General features: G+C 58.4%; 1 protein-coding gene across 1 annotated transcript in view; it reads left to right on the top strand.

Moving 5' to 3' along the window:
• Positions 1 to 205: 205 nt before the first annotated feature.
• Positions 206 to 15,891, top strand: part of LOC117653249 — a 40,571-nt gene continuing 24,885 nt past the window's right edge. Inside the window, exon 1 of the mRNA XM_034398808.1 lies at positions 206 to 955. Within this exon, the coding sequence (XP_034254699.1) occupies positions 229 to 955 (727 nt within the window). The 5' untranslated portion in view covers positions 206 to 228. The remainder of the gene's footprint in view (positions 956 to 15,891) is intronic.

The raw sequence follows: 15,891 nt of genomic DNA, 5'->3' as shown, positions 1-15,891 counted from the left end.
CCGTTCCCTTCCCCCGTCCGGCCGGCCTCCTCTCCGAGACTCCTCGCCGGGCCGCGCCGGGCTGGGCCCCTAGCCGCGCCGGGCTGTGCCTGTGGCCCCACCGGTAGTCGACCGCGTGCAGCAGAGCCGACGCCGTCCGTGGCGCCGCGATCCTTGCCGTGGACGAGGAGGCCGTGCCCGAGGTGGCCGCGAGTGTGTGCGTGTGACATGTGTGCGTGAGAGTGCGCCATGAGTGCGGTGCTGGTGTTGCTGCTGGTGGCGCTGGCCGCCGGGCCGGGGAGGCCGGAGAGTTCGACGCGGGGGTCGGACGAGAACGCGAACGCGACCGTGTGGTCGGCCAGGACGGTGGTGGACGCCGCGGCCGGCGCCAGCAACGCGACCAACGCGACGACGGACAGGGGCCTGGACAGCGGCAACCCGTTCTGGGACCGCCTGTACTGGGAGTGCGGCAAGCGGACGTCGCTGCGCTGCGTGCAGAAGAGCGCCTTCCGCTTCCTCAAGAAGTCCCTCGGCGAGAAGGACGTGTTCGTGACGGACAGCCTGGTGTTCCGGCACAACCACAACGCGGCCGTGACGCCGCACCCGCTGGCCGGCGTGGCAACCATGCTCTCCGGCGAGCCCGCCGCCCTCAAGCACGACGACGGCGCGGACAGCCTCGAGAACGAGCTGCTGCAGCCCAACGCGCTGCCCTCCGTGGAGGACCTCACGGACGACCTGTACGACCAGGGCATGAGCTTCATCAAGTCCCACGACGTGCACCTCAGGCTGCCCTCGCTGCTTGGCGGCGCCGAGGTGCGCCTGTCGCCGCGCGCCTTCGAAGAGGACGGAGCCACGTTCAAGATCTCGTTCAGCCGGCCGCACGTGGACCCGGCCCTGGACCAGGCCCTGGACCAACAGCGCGCCGCCCGCTTCATGTTCAACGTCAACAAGGGCAGCATCCTCAAGAGAATAACGCGTGAGTGTCGCCATTCGCTTTCTGGCGTAGCCGTCGTCCAAGCATACTGATGCCGACAGCCGTTTTCGTCGCTCTGTCTCTCGCGCACTGTCGGGAGTCTTGTATAGGTGCGAGAGAGACAGAGCGACGAAGACGGCGGCTCTCAGTCTTCAGCAAGGCGTCCGGCGCACAGTGGGCCGGAAGGCCGGTGGAGGTGGCCAAAACTCTAGACGCGTTTTGAGCTCCAGAGTCGCTGAACAGGACTCGAACCGAGCGTTTGACCCCACCAATGGATTCTTCGTTCGGAGAGCAATCCATTGGTGGGGTCACACGTCCGGTTCGAGCCCCATTTGGCGACTCTGGAGCTCAAAACGCGTCGAGAGCTTTGGCCGCCTCCACCGGTCTTCTGGTCCACTGTGCGGCGCGGCGTCCAGGGGGCGTCGTGCCCATAGCGCTGCCCAGCGCCACCGCGCGGCTCGAAAGCGTGAGGCGCGGTGCGTGATGCGGCACGCAACGCAGCGCGCCTCGCTGGAGCGGCCGCTGGAGCAGCTGGAGCAGACGGACGACTCGCCGGGCGATAACGCCAGAAAGCGCAGCATTTGTTGTACAGTGCAGCGCGTCGCTCTGTCTCTCTCGCACCTGTAAGGAACGCCCCATGAGTGCGAGAGAGACAGAGCGACGAAAGCGACTCTCGGAATCAGTCTGCATGAGCTAGGTCATGACGCGGCTCGTTGGTGGGGTCAACGGCGGCGTCTGGTGTCGCGGTGCACTCGAGTGCCGGAGCAAGTGCCATCAAAAGAAAAGAAGGCTCCATCAGGACGGACAGGTCGCGTGTTTGGGGGAGGGGAGGGGGAAGGCACATGGTACGGTCATTAAGAAGACAGATCGGCTCGTGTGCTTTAACGCTGATGCTTTCTTCCTCAACACTTTCAAAAAGCAGTTCCTTGAAAAATACGTTTGGCAATGGCCTCGTTTCGATACTCCATGAACGTGAGCGCTGCCTTCCTGGAAAAACAAAAGCCACCTTACCTGCGGCCGGCGGAGAAAGGGTGGGGACGAGCGTCAGCTGGTGCCCCAGCAGGCCGTGCCACAGTGGACCAGAAGACCGGTGGGGGCGGACAAAACTCTAGACGCGTTTCGAGCTCAAGATTCGCTAAATGGGACTCGAACCGAACGTGTGACCCCACCAATGGATTGCTCTCCGAACGAGGAATCCATTGGTGGGGTCACACGTTCGGTTCGAGTCCCATTTAGCGACTCTGGAGCTCAAAACGCGTCAAGAGTTTTGTCCGCCCCCACCGGTCTTCTGGCCCTGTGCGTGCCCTGGCGGCGGTGACGGGGCAGTAGTTGTGCAGGAATCGGCCCAATCGCACAGACAGACTTAAACACACTCACACACACACACCCACACGCACACAAAGACATTCGCGAAATCCGAGCGGCATGTGTTACAATTATACACACGCACGAAGCGTGCAGACTGGGCGGGGCGGCGGCGGGGCCAAGTGGAGCGTCCAGGGGAGAGGGGGGAGGGGAGGGGGGAGAGAGGGACGAAGTTAGAGTGTACTGACCAGCGCGTGCTTCGAGGCAAGCGTTAGCGCGTTACCTCGCGTAAAAAGAGAAAACGCGGCGCGGCGGAAAAGAGGGGAGGGGGCGGGGAGGGGAGGGGGAAGCAATCCTCGGAGGACTGAACGAGTCTAGGTCAAGGTCACTTAACCGGAAGCCACGCAGTAGTATCCCGACCGTTAAGTTGAACGCATACTGCCCGAGTAGTGAAAACGTTTCATAATCCGGCTCATTCATTCATCGCGCGGTTCATTCAGCCATCGTCAGGTGCATTCTTTCATTCATCGCCCGGTGCATTCATCCATTCATAAATTCATCACTTGGTGTACTCAATCATGCATCGTCCAGTGCATTCACTCATTCATTCATTCATTCATTCATTCATTCATTCATTCATTCATTCATTCATTCATTCATTCATTCATTCATTCATTCATCACTTGGTGCACTTATTCATGCATCGTCCAGGCATTTATTAATTAATTCACCACTTGGTGCACTCATTCATGCACCGTCCAGGGCGTTCATTCAATCATCGTCCGGTGCATTCCTTCATTCATCGTTCGCCTCATTTATTCAGCCATTCACATCGCCCGGTTCCAACGTCACCATCCGGCTCATCGTTCATATCGTGCCACTCATTTGTCGCGCGGGTTCGGCGGCATTGTCCAGCCACTCACGGTCGACTTCAACAAACATAAATCACCTCTCCGACGGCCCCTTTCGCCGGTGATGGGAGATTTAGGAGAAATGCAGTGCGAAGTACGAAGAAGTACGCAGCTTTTGTTGAGAAGCGCGCCGGCAGAGCTCTGCTCGAGAAGTGGAGGCATTCCTTGGTGCGGGGCGTCTTTTATTGCAGCCTCCAGGCCTGGCCGTGCCGTGCCCCCGCCCCAAAGGGGAAAAAAACTTTGAATTCGGTGTACAAATTTTGTTTTTCGCGGAATTTCGGTGAATTTCAGTGAATTTCAGCGAATTTTGATGAATTTCAATGAATTTCAATGAATTTCGATGAATTTCGATGAATTTCGATGAATTTCGATGGAATTAAATAAATTTTCATTAAATTTTTCACAGCAAAATTCGTAAATTTCACAACAAAATTCAAGAATTTCATCACAAAATTGGGGAAATTTTCGGTGTGAGATTTCGTTGCCGCGGGCCCTGCAGAGCGACTCCGCATATCACCTTCGTCGCTCCGTCTCTGTCGTCAGGGGGCGGCCCGCATAAGTGCGAGAGAGACAGGCGACGAGGCTCTGTGCGGAGTCGGTCGGCAGTCGGCCGGGAGCTGTGCTGGGAGCTGCGAACGGTCTGTCTGTCCCCCCCAGCGCCCGCAAGGCCGCCAAGCAAGGCGACGAGGCGCGGGCGGCCACGGCTCAGACGAGCCCCGTTTGCATCGGCGGGCAGTGCGGGCTGCGGGCGAGACCCAAGCAGGTAGTCCGGGTCGGCCGAGAGAGGAGCGGTCTTGGCCCCCAAGGACAATTGCCTCTGGCTGCAAAATGTAAATTCGCTTCTAGAAGTCTAAGAGTAAAATAAAGGAGCTCGTTCAATGCGCCATGAAAAGATGTACAAGAGTATTTTTGAAATTCAGTTCTAGGTCTGGGCCCTTTGGGGAGATACACAAGAAAATGTGTTTCTATATTCCGTAATCAAATTGGGTTAAAACTCAAAAATGTCAAAAATCCAAAAAAAAATATGGCTTTAACCGCGTGGACATGAGGAAGCAGAAAATGGCGCTTAAAGTGTTAAAAAATTGAAAGCGACAGAATTTAAAAATTGGAGACAATAGGAGGAGTGCACCGGGCAGGCAGGCCGACCCTCGCACAAACACACATTCACACACACACGCACATGGCTCACTCTCGGGGGGGGGGGGGTCTGGGGAAGAGAGAAAACAGACGACAATGGCGTTTTACAATGAGGGTCTCTGGGATGATAGTCTTTTTTCACAAGTGGCTCACCCAAGTGATCTAATATTTGCTTTACATTAAAAATCTGAAAATTTCAAATTCGTCTTCCATTCCTTTCACTGCTTCAGAAACATGTTCGAATGAATTTCTAGGCCAATTTTGAGGGCAGCTGAGGTCCCAATATCCTGACGGCGTGGCGGCCGAGGGAGGCTTCTCGGCCCAAGGATGCAGGTCCCCGCCCGGCTCCCCCCTCCCCCCCCCATTCCTTCCCTCGGCAGGGCTCCTTGACCTTGCCTAATTGGGGGAACGTCTGCAAACAGTGTGTCACTTCTCGGGGACGGGGCCCTTTTTTCCTGGCCGTTTTTCCCCGAAAACCTTCTCGAACCTTCTGGAACGGTTTTCGGACGGCCCCCTGGCCGCCCGGGGATGACGTAGGTGAGTGCTCACAGCACGCCTAGCAACGCGACGGAAAAGCGGGGATACATTCGCGCCAAACCAAGGGATGAACATGGCTACTTTTAGTCCCGACGCCGCGTAATTTTTTCAGGGCCTTCCAGCCGCAACGGCCACTCAATGCTAGACCGGTTTCTTAGGTCTGTAGACGGTCATTTAGACCAAAACTAGACCCAGAAAAATCGAATGCTTCCGACGGTATTAGAAGCCAGGCTGCTTCAGCCTAAGCGCGCATACCGGAGAAATCTTACCGCATAAAATTCAAATAAATTGCATGAAAATGATTGTTTTCTATGCACTTCCACGTTTTGTACAAGTATATTTAGTTTTTGTATCAATTTATATATTTTTTCCATTTAAATGAATCTTAATTACTTTTGGACCATAATTCACGTGGTTTCTTGAATTCCCGGGTCAAAAAACATGAATTTCGATGAAATTTTAACGAATTTCAGACCGCAATCCATGAATTTCGATGAATTTCAATGAATTTCGATGAATTTCGGACCGAAATTCATGAATTTCAATGAATTTCGACGAATTTCGGACCGAATTCGTGAAATTTTAATAAAATTTTGTGAATTTCAATGAATTTCAATAATTTCGGCTTGAAATTCATGAATTTTGAATTTCGGTGTACAAATTTTCAGGAGTTATTTCCCCTTGCGCCGCACTGCCGCACGTACGTGAGAAAGTTTTCTAGCTCGCTGAGCTAATGCCGTGTTGCTGCATGCGCGTATTATCGTGTTATTATTTGACGGCGATTGAATTAGCCACAGCCCGGCGGGTCCGGCAGCGAGAGCGCTTTATCACTTCGCGTTGTTCCAATTGCTCTCCGTGCTTCGAGCTCAGCTCACGCCATGCACCCATTCCGAGCGGGCTTTCGGGCTTTTTCCGCGGCTCTCCCTGAGAGCTTTTTGTTTTTCGGCTGCGCAACAACACTGTAACAACACACGCGGCGCGGTCACCGCAAACGCATTCGCGGTGCCGTACTCACTTAAGGGCTGCGGGGAGGAACGGAAAAGGAACATCCGCAAAAAAAGAAAAAAAAGCAGAGCGCCACAGCAACAATTGCTGTCAGTCCGGAAAGAAAAATACGAAATTACTGTCTGTTTTTTCTTAGTCTGCGAGTCACCCGCCACGTCGCCTGTCTACGACGACGATCATTTATTTATTTCTGGGTCACTGATTTGGACCAGGTCGTGGGTACGATTGGGCGTCGCCGCTCGGTCCTTCCTGTGGCGCCAAACTTTATCCAACCTAACCTCACCTAACCTAGCCTAACTCCCGATGCCCGGGTCCTTCCCGCCAACGCCAAACCAGTTAAACCGCCTACACTTTACTTTTCCTGCGCGCTATAGATTCCCCTCTCCAGCATACCGGGCTGGGAACTGGGAACCAGCCCACGGCAGACTGATTCCGAGAGTCGTTTTCGTCGCTCTGTCTCTCTCGCAGTCGTGGGGCGCTCCGTGTAGGTGCGAGAGAGACGCAAACGACTCTCCGAATCAGTCCGCAGACCGCGCGGGCGTGAGAACCCGATCGGCGGCAGTGACAATGAGGCACTTCCTCCCGACGTTGGCCTCGCCAGACTGATTCGGAGACTTGTTTTCGTCTCTCTCGCACTCATGGGGCGTCCCGTACAGGTGCGAGAGAGACAGAGCGACGAAAGCGCCTCTCGGAATCAGTCTGCTGGCGGCCGGCCCGAACCTTTCCAACTGCAAACAACCAAACAACGCGGCGCGGCGAAACCGGTCGAAAGACGCGAACATGATGCGGTCAGTTTGCAGCCGCATTTCGTGCTGCACGTGCGGACGGGTGTCTAATTCATCTCGAGGTCCTCGGTGAAGAGGCGGACTGAGAGAGAGAGAGGGGGAGAGAGAGAGAGAGAGAGAGAGAGAGAGAGAGAGAGAGAGAGAGAGAGAGAGAGAGAGAGAGAGCGAGAGAGAGAGCGAGAGAGAGAGAGAGAGAGGAGAAGAGAGAGAGAGAGAGTGTTCGGCGCCGCTTTTTGTTTCGGTGCAGCAAAACCCCGCCACGCCGCGCCGCTGCAGCCCGACCACACGGCACTTTGTTGCGGTGGGTCCGGGCGGGTCCGGCCCCTTCGCCGGGTTGGTTGGCTTGCTTGGCCCTTCAAAGTCAAAACTTTGGTTGGCGTTGCCTCGCCACTCCAGGACTCCAGGACTCCAGGACCCCGGGACTCCGGGACTCCGGCAGTAGACTGACTCCGAGTGGGAGGCCTCTCTCTCTCTCTCTCTCTCTCTCTCTCTCTCTCTCTCTCTCTCTCTCTCTCTCTCTCTCACTCACTCACTAATGGGGCGCTCTGTACCGGTGCGAGAGAGACAGACGGCCGGCCGTACTGTGTGGAATCAGTCTACAGGCTGCACGGGCTGCATCGCCGGCGGGGAGTTTCTCTTGGAAGTGAAGTGTGCTTGCCGGCAACGCCACGGCAACGCCGGCCAAGGGACAACGCCAAACAACGCCCCCGCCAAACTGTTGTTAACTCGGTTTGGCGCGGCTCTGCCGATCCCTCCGGGTCCTCCGGGTCCTCCGCGGCGCCTTTAGTAGCGCCCCGCCACCCCGACAGACCGTTCTGAGCCACTCTCGTACGAGTGTATACTCAAATGAGTCCTCAAATGGAGTAAGTACAACGCTCCGCTCGTGGGAGTGTACTCGTGAGCCCACGAGTGTGAGCACACTGTTGTTTGTGAAGAGTAAGTGCTGCCTGAACCGCCCGACAGGCGGGCCGCCCGCAGCACACGCAGGCGCCACGGGTGCCCACCCTGCAGGCTGCAGGCGCCCACCTCCTCGGTCCTCCCGCCGCCTTTTCGCGGGCCGGGCCGGGCAGGCCGCTGGGCAGGCTGGGCAGCCAGCCGGAGAAAGGCTGCAGCCAATATGGGGCGCGGCTGACCCGCCTGCCGACCTGTCCCGCCTGGCGGCCACGCGGCCACGGTCATGGTCAAGCGGGAGGGGGGAGCCGCCGGCCGCCGGGGCCACGGACCGCGCACCGCCGCACAGTGGGCCGGGAGACCGGCGCCGGCGGCCACAACTCTAGACGCGTTTTGAGCTCTAGAGTCGCTAAACGAACCTCGAACCGAACGTGTGACCCTATCTTCGGATTCCTCGTTCGTAGAGCAATCCATTAGTGGGGTCACACGTTCGATTCGAGTCCCATTTAGCGACTCTGGAGCTCAAAACGTGTCCGGGATTCTGATCGCCACCACCGGTCTTCTGACCCATTATGCGGCTGCCCGATTGAATATTTCACTTTTATTTCCGGTCTTCCCTCCCACTGTAGCAAGCCTCCCTGTTATCTCAATTACTTTGGTTGCTCGCGAGGCCTGTTCACTCTCGCTCGCAACGCGGGTTCGAAACCCCTCGCCGGCTTCACAACAAAACCGCATTCCGCGCCGGTATCATCGCTCACTATCGCCTCTCCATGAATACGTGAGCGAGTGCGCTTCTCATAATGTTCAGTGGAGCTCGCCCCTTTCGCCAAAGAAAGAGCAGGCGCTAAACGCGGAGCATGGAGGATTCTCTACACTTTTTTCGTCCTTCTTTTCGGGCGGCTCGTGCGGCCCGCGCGAGTCCCGTTGGAATTATCATTTAAATTCTTTTTTGTTTGCCGTGTGGTCGAGTGTGCTAGGCATTGCTAGGCATTGCCAGGCATGCCTGTATGAATGGTGCTGACGGCCCGACCGCGGCCTGACATTGTTCGTGCCTATGACCTCCATGCGACTCGGGCGCGCATGTCAAACAGGCCATTACAGCCTCCATATCGCACTTCTCGGGGCCTCGGGGCGCGGCCAAGGGGGTCTTGGAGGCGAGCCGGCGAGGCGCTCTCGCGTGTGTGCTAGCACGGTGCTAGCATGGTGCTCGCATGCACCGGCACAGGAATTCGCACGGCAGCTGTCGCGGCGTGGCGCCGGGGACGCGGTGCTTCGGGGGGCGCGTGCCAGCTCACACTCTCTCTCTCTCTCTCTCTCTCTCTCTCTCTCTCTCTCTCTCTCTCTCTCTCTCTCTCTCTCTCTCTCTCTCTCCACACACACACACACACACAAACAAACAAACACACACACACGCGCACACACAAATACATACATGCATGTCACGTCGTCTCCCCCCTCCCCTCCGCCTTCTCTAGGAAGTGCTGCCCTCGATGGTACGGCCAAGTGACACGGCCGCGGGCCGCGGTGCTCGCGAGGCGTCGCGACGACGGCGACGGTACCGCTGCGCCTGAAAATGAAAATGAAGCAGCAGCGCGTTCGCGAATCAATTTTTCATACTCGTCCGGCCGGCTGATTGGTATTGATGGAGCCGCACTGCTGCTGTGCCGGTGCAGTGCTGCCGCGGCTCCACTGCCGCGGCCCAGCCCCAGCAGACTGATTCCGAGAGTCGTTTTCGTCGCTCTGTCTCTCTCGCACTCATGGGGGAGCTATCCGATCCGTGTAGGTGCGAGAGAGACGGAGCGATGGAAGCAGACTCTCGGAATCAGTCTGCTGGACAAAAACGCGCTTCCTTCACATTATTTTGCGCCGCCACCGCCGCCGCCGCTTTCATGGCCGCGGTCGGGGCTTCATTTTTCGCGACGGACGCGGCGAAGGCGGTGGAGGAGGTGGAGCAGTGGGTGGCGCTGGCGGAAGTGCCGCCTTCCCTGCAGACTGATTCCGAGAGTCGTCTTCGTCGCTCTGTCTCTCTCGCACCTGCACGGCACGCTCCACGAGTGCGGGAGAGACAGTGCGACGGAAAGGACTCTCGGAATGAGTGGAAGCACGTCAAGCACGAGCAGAGGGAAAGCCGGGCGGCGACATGATGCCGCCAACCACGCAGGGATTCCCCCCGTCTCCCTCCGCCTGGACCCGCACCTGTAAATTACAATCCCTGTTTTGGGACGGTCGGCCGGGCGGCGGTCGGATCGTCGGATCCTTCTTCTCCGGGAAGAAGGAGGACGCATCGCATCGGCATCGTGTTGGCCGAAAAGTGAAAACTGAACCGGTCCGGAAGGGCCCCCCCCGCCCCGCCCCGCCCCCGCACCCCGCCATCGCGGCGACACCATTTTCGAGCGACGTATGAAAACGGTTAAGGGTATCGTTTCCATACTTGCACGGCCGTCGGCCGCCACCGCCTGCCACACTCACTGAAATTGACAGCCAATCTGCGACCGCGGCGCTCTGCAAGGGATCGAGGCGGTATGTAGCAGGCGCCGTGAGCGGGCGGATAAAAGCAAAACGGCCACCGATCCGCCAGATGAGCCACATGCCAATCAGTACTTGGGCGCCACGTCCGAAATCACGAAGGAGATTTCGAACACTGGAGGAGGAGGCCTGATTGGGAGCCTCCCACTGTAGTGGACGAACCCCCACGACCCGGAATCGTCGGTAGGGGACACATGACTGAAGGTCACAGCCGAAAGTGTATCCACTGGCAAAAAACCCAGTGACCCTACTTTGCCGGGATTTACTGTATTTAAAAACTTTGGGTACGGCTACTGTTTCTAAGATCAGCAAGGATATTCCGAACCACTCGGTGGTATGAGTAATTGGTCGAGGCCTCCAGTAGATGCGATAAAATCCCTACAGAATCCGGGGAATCAGTGGCAGCTGACTAACTCACTACAGGATTTCACTGCCGAACAGTGTATCCCTGCGAAAAGGGCCTATCTGTGGGCGCCCAACAACTGGCGCGCGCCGATAGGGACTAGTGAACAAAGGTGCAACCAACATTTTTGAAGGAGTTGAACAAAATCATTTTTAGAAAGTAAGAAATAATTTTAGTAAGAACTCTCGTTTAAAAATCTTTTTATGCTTTTGTTGACGAGTTTGAAGAAGATCGGTCCTTGTTGGGTGATCGTGATCCTCCTACCTCGCAAGCAAGGCAAGGGAAACGGAATAAGCCTTTCTTCGTAGATCTTTTTGAGTGTGGGGGCGCCGAAAATAAAGTGCACGGCTCGCCACCGCCGGCGCTAATCACGGTGGAGTGGGGCGGGGCGGGGCGGGGCGGGGCGGGGCGGGGCGGGGCGGGGCGGACTAGGATGAAAGCCGCGTCCAGCATAAGCTGGCCTGGTTTTGATATTAATTATTGGCCCGTTGCAGTGATGTGGGCCGGTCGGTCGCGCGGCGGCACAACGACTCTGATACACTGGCCTGTTATTTTGATGCCGCGGCGGCAGCTGGGAGCTGGACAAAACCCACACACGCAAACGGGGGAGTAATTCGAGTACATAATTGGCTTAATGAGGGCGTGCCAATCCCCGGGCGGCGTGTGGCCGGACAGGTTTGGTTTCCTCACACATAAACTAGCCTATCTCAACCGTGTCAATTATGGCCCTGGAGTTCATGTGCCATTCGAGGGACCACAAGAGATACACTGTCCTGTGATTGAGCTGTTCGTCGACTCTGTACTCCCACCAGCAAAGGCGTGCAAGAGAGCAGGCGACCACCACACTCTGGAATAGGATTTAAAGCATGGTAAACAAACGTAAGATACTGGGTTAATACGGAATTTCGTAATTAACGCAAAATCGTTGTAAATTACGGCTAATTTTGATTACCAACTACTTCCTGATGTTTTAAGGCCAAAAAGTTTACTCAGGTGCACCCAGTGGAGAGAGTACGATTAATCATCAAACCAAGGTCGCAAATTTCGTTTAGCCGAGACAGATTTGGCTTTCCTCATCAACAATTACAACTAGCCTACTCACTCCAACTCGCCTTGTCTCTCTGGCCCTGCCGAGTCCCTGTCCATTTCCAGGGACCCTGTGTCCCTCCGTCCTGCAGACTGATTGCGAGAGTTCATTTTCGTCGCTCTGTCTCTCTCGCACTCATGGGGCGTCCCGTATAGGTGCAGAGAGACAGAGCGACGACAACGACTCTCGGAATCAGTCTGCAGGTCCTGCCTGCGCCGAGCGCGGCGCGCCGAATTAGGAAGTCTGTTGAATCCCTGCTCGGCATCCATATGCAGCGCGCGGACCGCGGAGCCGCGGACCGTGGAGCGGCCGGCAGTGTTTACAGTGCGCGCACCGGCAATGCGTGTCGGTAGGCGGATTCGGTTCGGACCGCTCAGTAGACTCATTCCGAGAGTCGACTTCGTCGCTCTGTCTCTCTCGCACCTATACGGGACGCCCCAGGAATGCTGGAGAGACACAGAGAGACCGAATCGACTCTCGGAATCAGCTCCGCAGACGCAGCGTGGGCGAAGAATCCGATTCGGGCTTCGAGATATTCGAGATTGGGCACGCAGCCCGCCCGCATCAGTACAGCACCGCAAAGCCAGCAATCGCTAAAGAGGAGAAAAGGTCGACGGCTGTCAGTCTGTCAGACATGTCAGTGCGATTGGCAGCGTTTTGTCTTTTTGCACCTTTCTCCCCGGGGCAGGCCAGGCCGTGTGTGTCAAGTGGCCACGCGACACCGCGACACTGTAGTGAATGTGTGCGCGCGCGCGCGCGCGCGCGCGTGTGTGTGTGTGTGTGTGTGTGTCCTGGCAGCGGGTTGCTGCGGGGCGGGCCTAGCAGCCTAGCCGCCTTTGAGACCGTGGCTGCGGCAGTCCTCTACTGTGGCCGGCCGGCCGAGCTGCGCCGCCTAGAAGAAGCGCGCCCTGCAGACTGATTCCGAGAGTCGTTTTCGTCGTTCTATCTCTCTCGCGCGTATAATGAGGTTCCTCTCGAGTGCGAGAGAGACAGAGCGACGAAGACGACTCTCGGAATCGGTCTGCTGCCGGCCATGCGCCATGCCGCGCACGTCGCGCCGCGGTTTCGTCTCGTCCGTGGTCGTGTCACGCATGCTTACTTTTCACGTGCCGAGGGCCGAACTTTTCGCCGCCACACTGCTCTCTTGCTCTCCGGTATGTGCGGGCGAGTTTCCCTGCGCGACATTTTTGCCTTTGAAGCACGAGAAGCCGCGAGGCGCACCCCGCCGGCGGCGGCGGCGGCGGTCGGGAGGTCGCCGTCGTGGTCGTCGTGGCCGAGGCCGCCGCCGGATTGTCTAAGGGTGACACCGTGCGCACTTTCTACCCGCCCCGCCCCGCCCCGCCCCGCCGCAGCGCGACACCGCGTTGGGCCATTCAGTGCATATGGGGCGCCCGAAGAAAGGACCAGCTCGGTCTCCTCGGCGTCCTCGGCGACGCGATGGAATAATAACGCCCTGCGCGTGTCGGCGGGGTGCCGGCCGGCCGCGCGGCCGCGGCGACGGCGGCACAATGACTATAAAGTGCCGCAAAGTGCCTCCCGGAGTGGCCGGCGGGGCGGGGCGGGGCGGGGCGGCCCCGGAGGGCGGAGCTTTCACATTAAACCGAAACAACAAAAAGGAGGCGGGAATGTAGCAGGTGGTTAAACTGCTTTGCCTCCCGTGCATGGCACCGTGCTGCTGAATGGCTGGTGGTCGTGCGGGCTTCAGCCGGTGCTTGCATGACTGTGCGCATGCGTGTTAGTGTGTGTGTGCGTGTGTGTGCACAAGTGTGAGTGTGTGTGGCCCGTGAGGCGGTGTGGTCCTGCCGCGTGCAGTAAAAGCCCGACCATGCGAGTACTAAGTGCACTATGCCCGTACGCCCCGGGGCTCCAGGCCGCTCCAGCCTTCAGGGAGGGGTTCGCATATCCACTGTGCATAAGCCAGGCCGGGCCCGGGGGCGGCCGGGGGCCGTTTGGGCCGTGATATGTGATGATTGGATTAGGTTTACAGTGGCGGTGCGGCGTGATTCGACCGGCCGGAAGAAGCGGTGGCGTTTTTCCTCTTGAGATGGCTGCCGGCTTATTACTCATACACCTTTATGCACCGGTCCGCGGCGACACAGACAGACAGACAGACAGACAGACACACACACACACACACACACACACACACACACACACACACACACACACACACACACACACACACACACACACGCTGGCCATCGCGAGGCCGGCGTCGAGCAGAAACTGGGGCAAACCTCTTCGGAGGCCGCCGCCGTTACTCCCGGGGACGCGCGAGCCGCCGGCCGTCGTTCCGGACTCCCTGACTTGAGGTGCGAGTTTTCGGAACAATCTGCTGAGTGGGTTCATCCTGCTCGCGGAGCGTAGCGGGGGCGGGGCGGGGCGGGGCGGGGCGGGGCGGGGCGGGGCGCCATGCCAGGCAGCTCCATTTCCGAACAGCGCTGTCTCTCTCGCACTCACGGGGCGTCGCGTGGGGGTGCGAGAGAGACAGAGCGTCCAGGGCGCTGTGTGGAATGAAGCTGCTGTCCGGTCCGAGTCCGCGCGCGCGGGTCCGGCCGGTCCTCCGCGTGGCTTGTCCTCGCACCGCACCGCCGCGCCACGCCGCGCCTCGCCCCGCGCCGCACCGAGTGAAAGTCAACCGACTCATCGGCCACGACGCGGAGCGCGCCGCGCGCATTGTGACCTTCAAAAAAGTACACTGCCGCGAGAAACTCCCCAGGGACCCAGCGGCGCCACGCATGTTGGCTGGCTCGGCCTTGCCTGCTCCAGCTGGCTCTGGCCGGCTGACCCGCTCTGGCGGGCCCCTGGCGGGCTCTGGCTCAGGCTGGCTGGCTGACTCTGGCTGGTTGGCTGACTGGCTCTGGCTGGCTCTGGCTCACTCTGGCTATGGCTGTCCATGGTTGTCTAGCTGGCTGGCTGGCTGGTTCTGGCTCTGGCTCACTCTGGCTATGGCTGTCCATGGTTGTCTGTCTGGCTGTCTCGGACACCAGCGTGCACGCTTTGTTTCATTCGAAAACATTTCAAAACTCTCGTGGAGCAGGATTCAGAATTCCGAATAATATCCGATTCCAGCGCCGTCAAAGCGCGAACTCTGTGTTGTGATCTGCGCTGACGCCTCGCGGAATCTGCGCGCCCCGTTCGTGGAAAGCAGAACAAATTTAGACTCGTACGCGCTGTGCTCCCGCCGCCGCTGCTTTGAGGCCCGCGCCCATACGAGATTGAATGGCAACACCAGGCTACTGTCTCTCTCGCACCTGTCACTCTCGGCCCACGAGTGCGAGAGAGACAGAGCGACGGGCGCCGCGGGCCACGCGCCGACAGCGCTGCCTCATTAGCGCGCGGCGCCTGCCCCATTCATCCGTTCATTCCGTCATTCATCCTCGGCGTTTCATTTTCCTCGACCTTCAGCAGGTACCGTTCGGCCCACAGTGTGGGCCACACGTCGGCGGCGCGGCGACGCGTTTTCGGAGGCAAATAAAATTTAACCGCGGACTTTCTGTCGGTGCTCCCATTCAGTGCCATCCATTCAGAGAGGTTTTTTTCGGCGCGCTGGATCCCATTGACGCGGTGCTGTGACACACGCGTCCTTTGCGGCGGCCTTCTGGGAGGCGCTGAGCGAGGGCTCCGCGCGCCCCGCGAGCCGTCCCTTGTTGTCAGCCCGCAGACTGATTCCGAGAGTCGTGTCTTCGCTCTCTCTCGCACCTATACGGAACGCTCCATGAGTGCGAGAGAGACAGAGCGACGAGAATGACTCTCGGAATCAGCCTGCTGATCCTCTCGTCTTTGGTCTCGGTCGCGAATGAAAATATGGCGAGGGTGACGTCATGGCGGTCCAATTGGGGTCGGGCACGCGTGCCGCCATGGAGGCCCCGCCGCGCCCTGCCGCCCGCTGACGCACAGCACAGTGTCGCCGCGCCCCTTTCTCCCGGGCCCCCCGGGGTGGCAGCGCCTTTTGCCCCGGGGAAAAAACCGCTTCCTCGCTCCGCCTTTTGCGCAGTGATTGCTCGGGCAAAAACGCGTTGAAAAAGTGGCGCCAAAACGGCAAGCGCCGCACAGTGGGCCAGAAGACCGGTGCAGGTGGCCAAAACTCTAGACGTGCTAAACAGGACTCGAACCAAACGTGTGAGCCCACCAATGGATTCCTCGATCGGAGAGCAATCTATTGGTGGGGGTCAGGCATTCGGTTCGAGTCCCATTCAGCGACTCTGGAGTTCAAGACGCGTCCGGGATTTCGGCCGCCTCCGCCCATCCCCTGGCCCACTGTCCCACTGCGCGCCGGTTTTCTGCGTGCAGCGCACTGCGTCGCAAAGTGGGCCAGAAGACCGGTGGAGGCAGCCAAAACTCCAGACGCG

Source organism: Thrips palmi, unplaced genomic scaffold (genome assembly GCF_012932325.1).
Source record: "Thrips palmi isolate BJ-2018 unplaced genomic scaffold, TpBJ-2018v1 HiC_scaffold_8, whole genome shotgun sequence".
NCBI classification, from domain to species: domain Eukaryota; kingdom Metazoa; phylum Arthropoda; class Insecta; order Thysanoptera; family Thripidae; genus Thrips; species Thrips palmi.
This window is presented reverse-complemented; position numbering and strand designations above follow the sequence as displayed.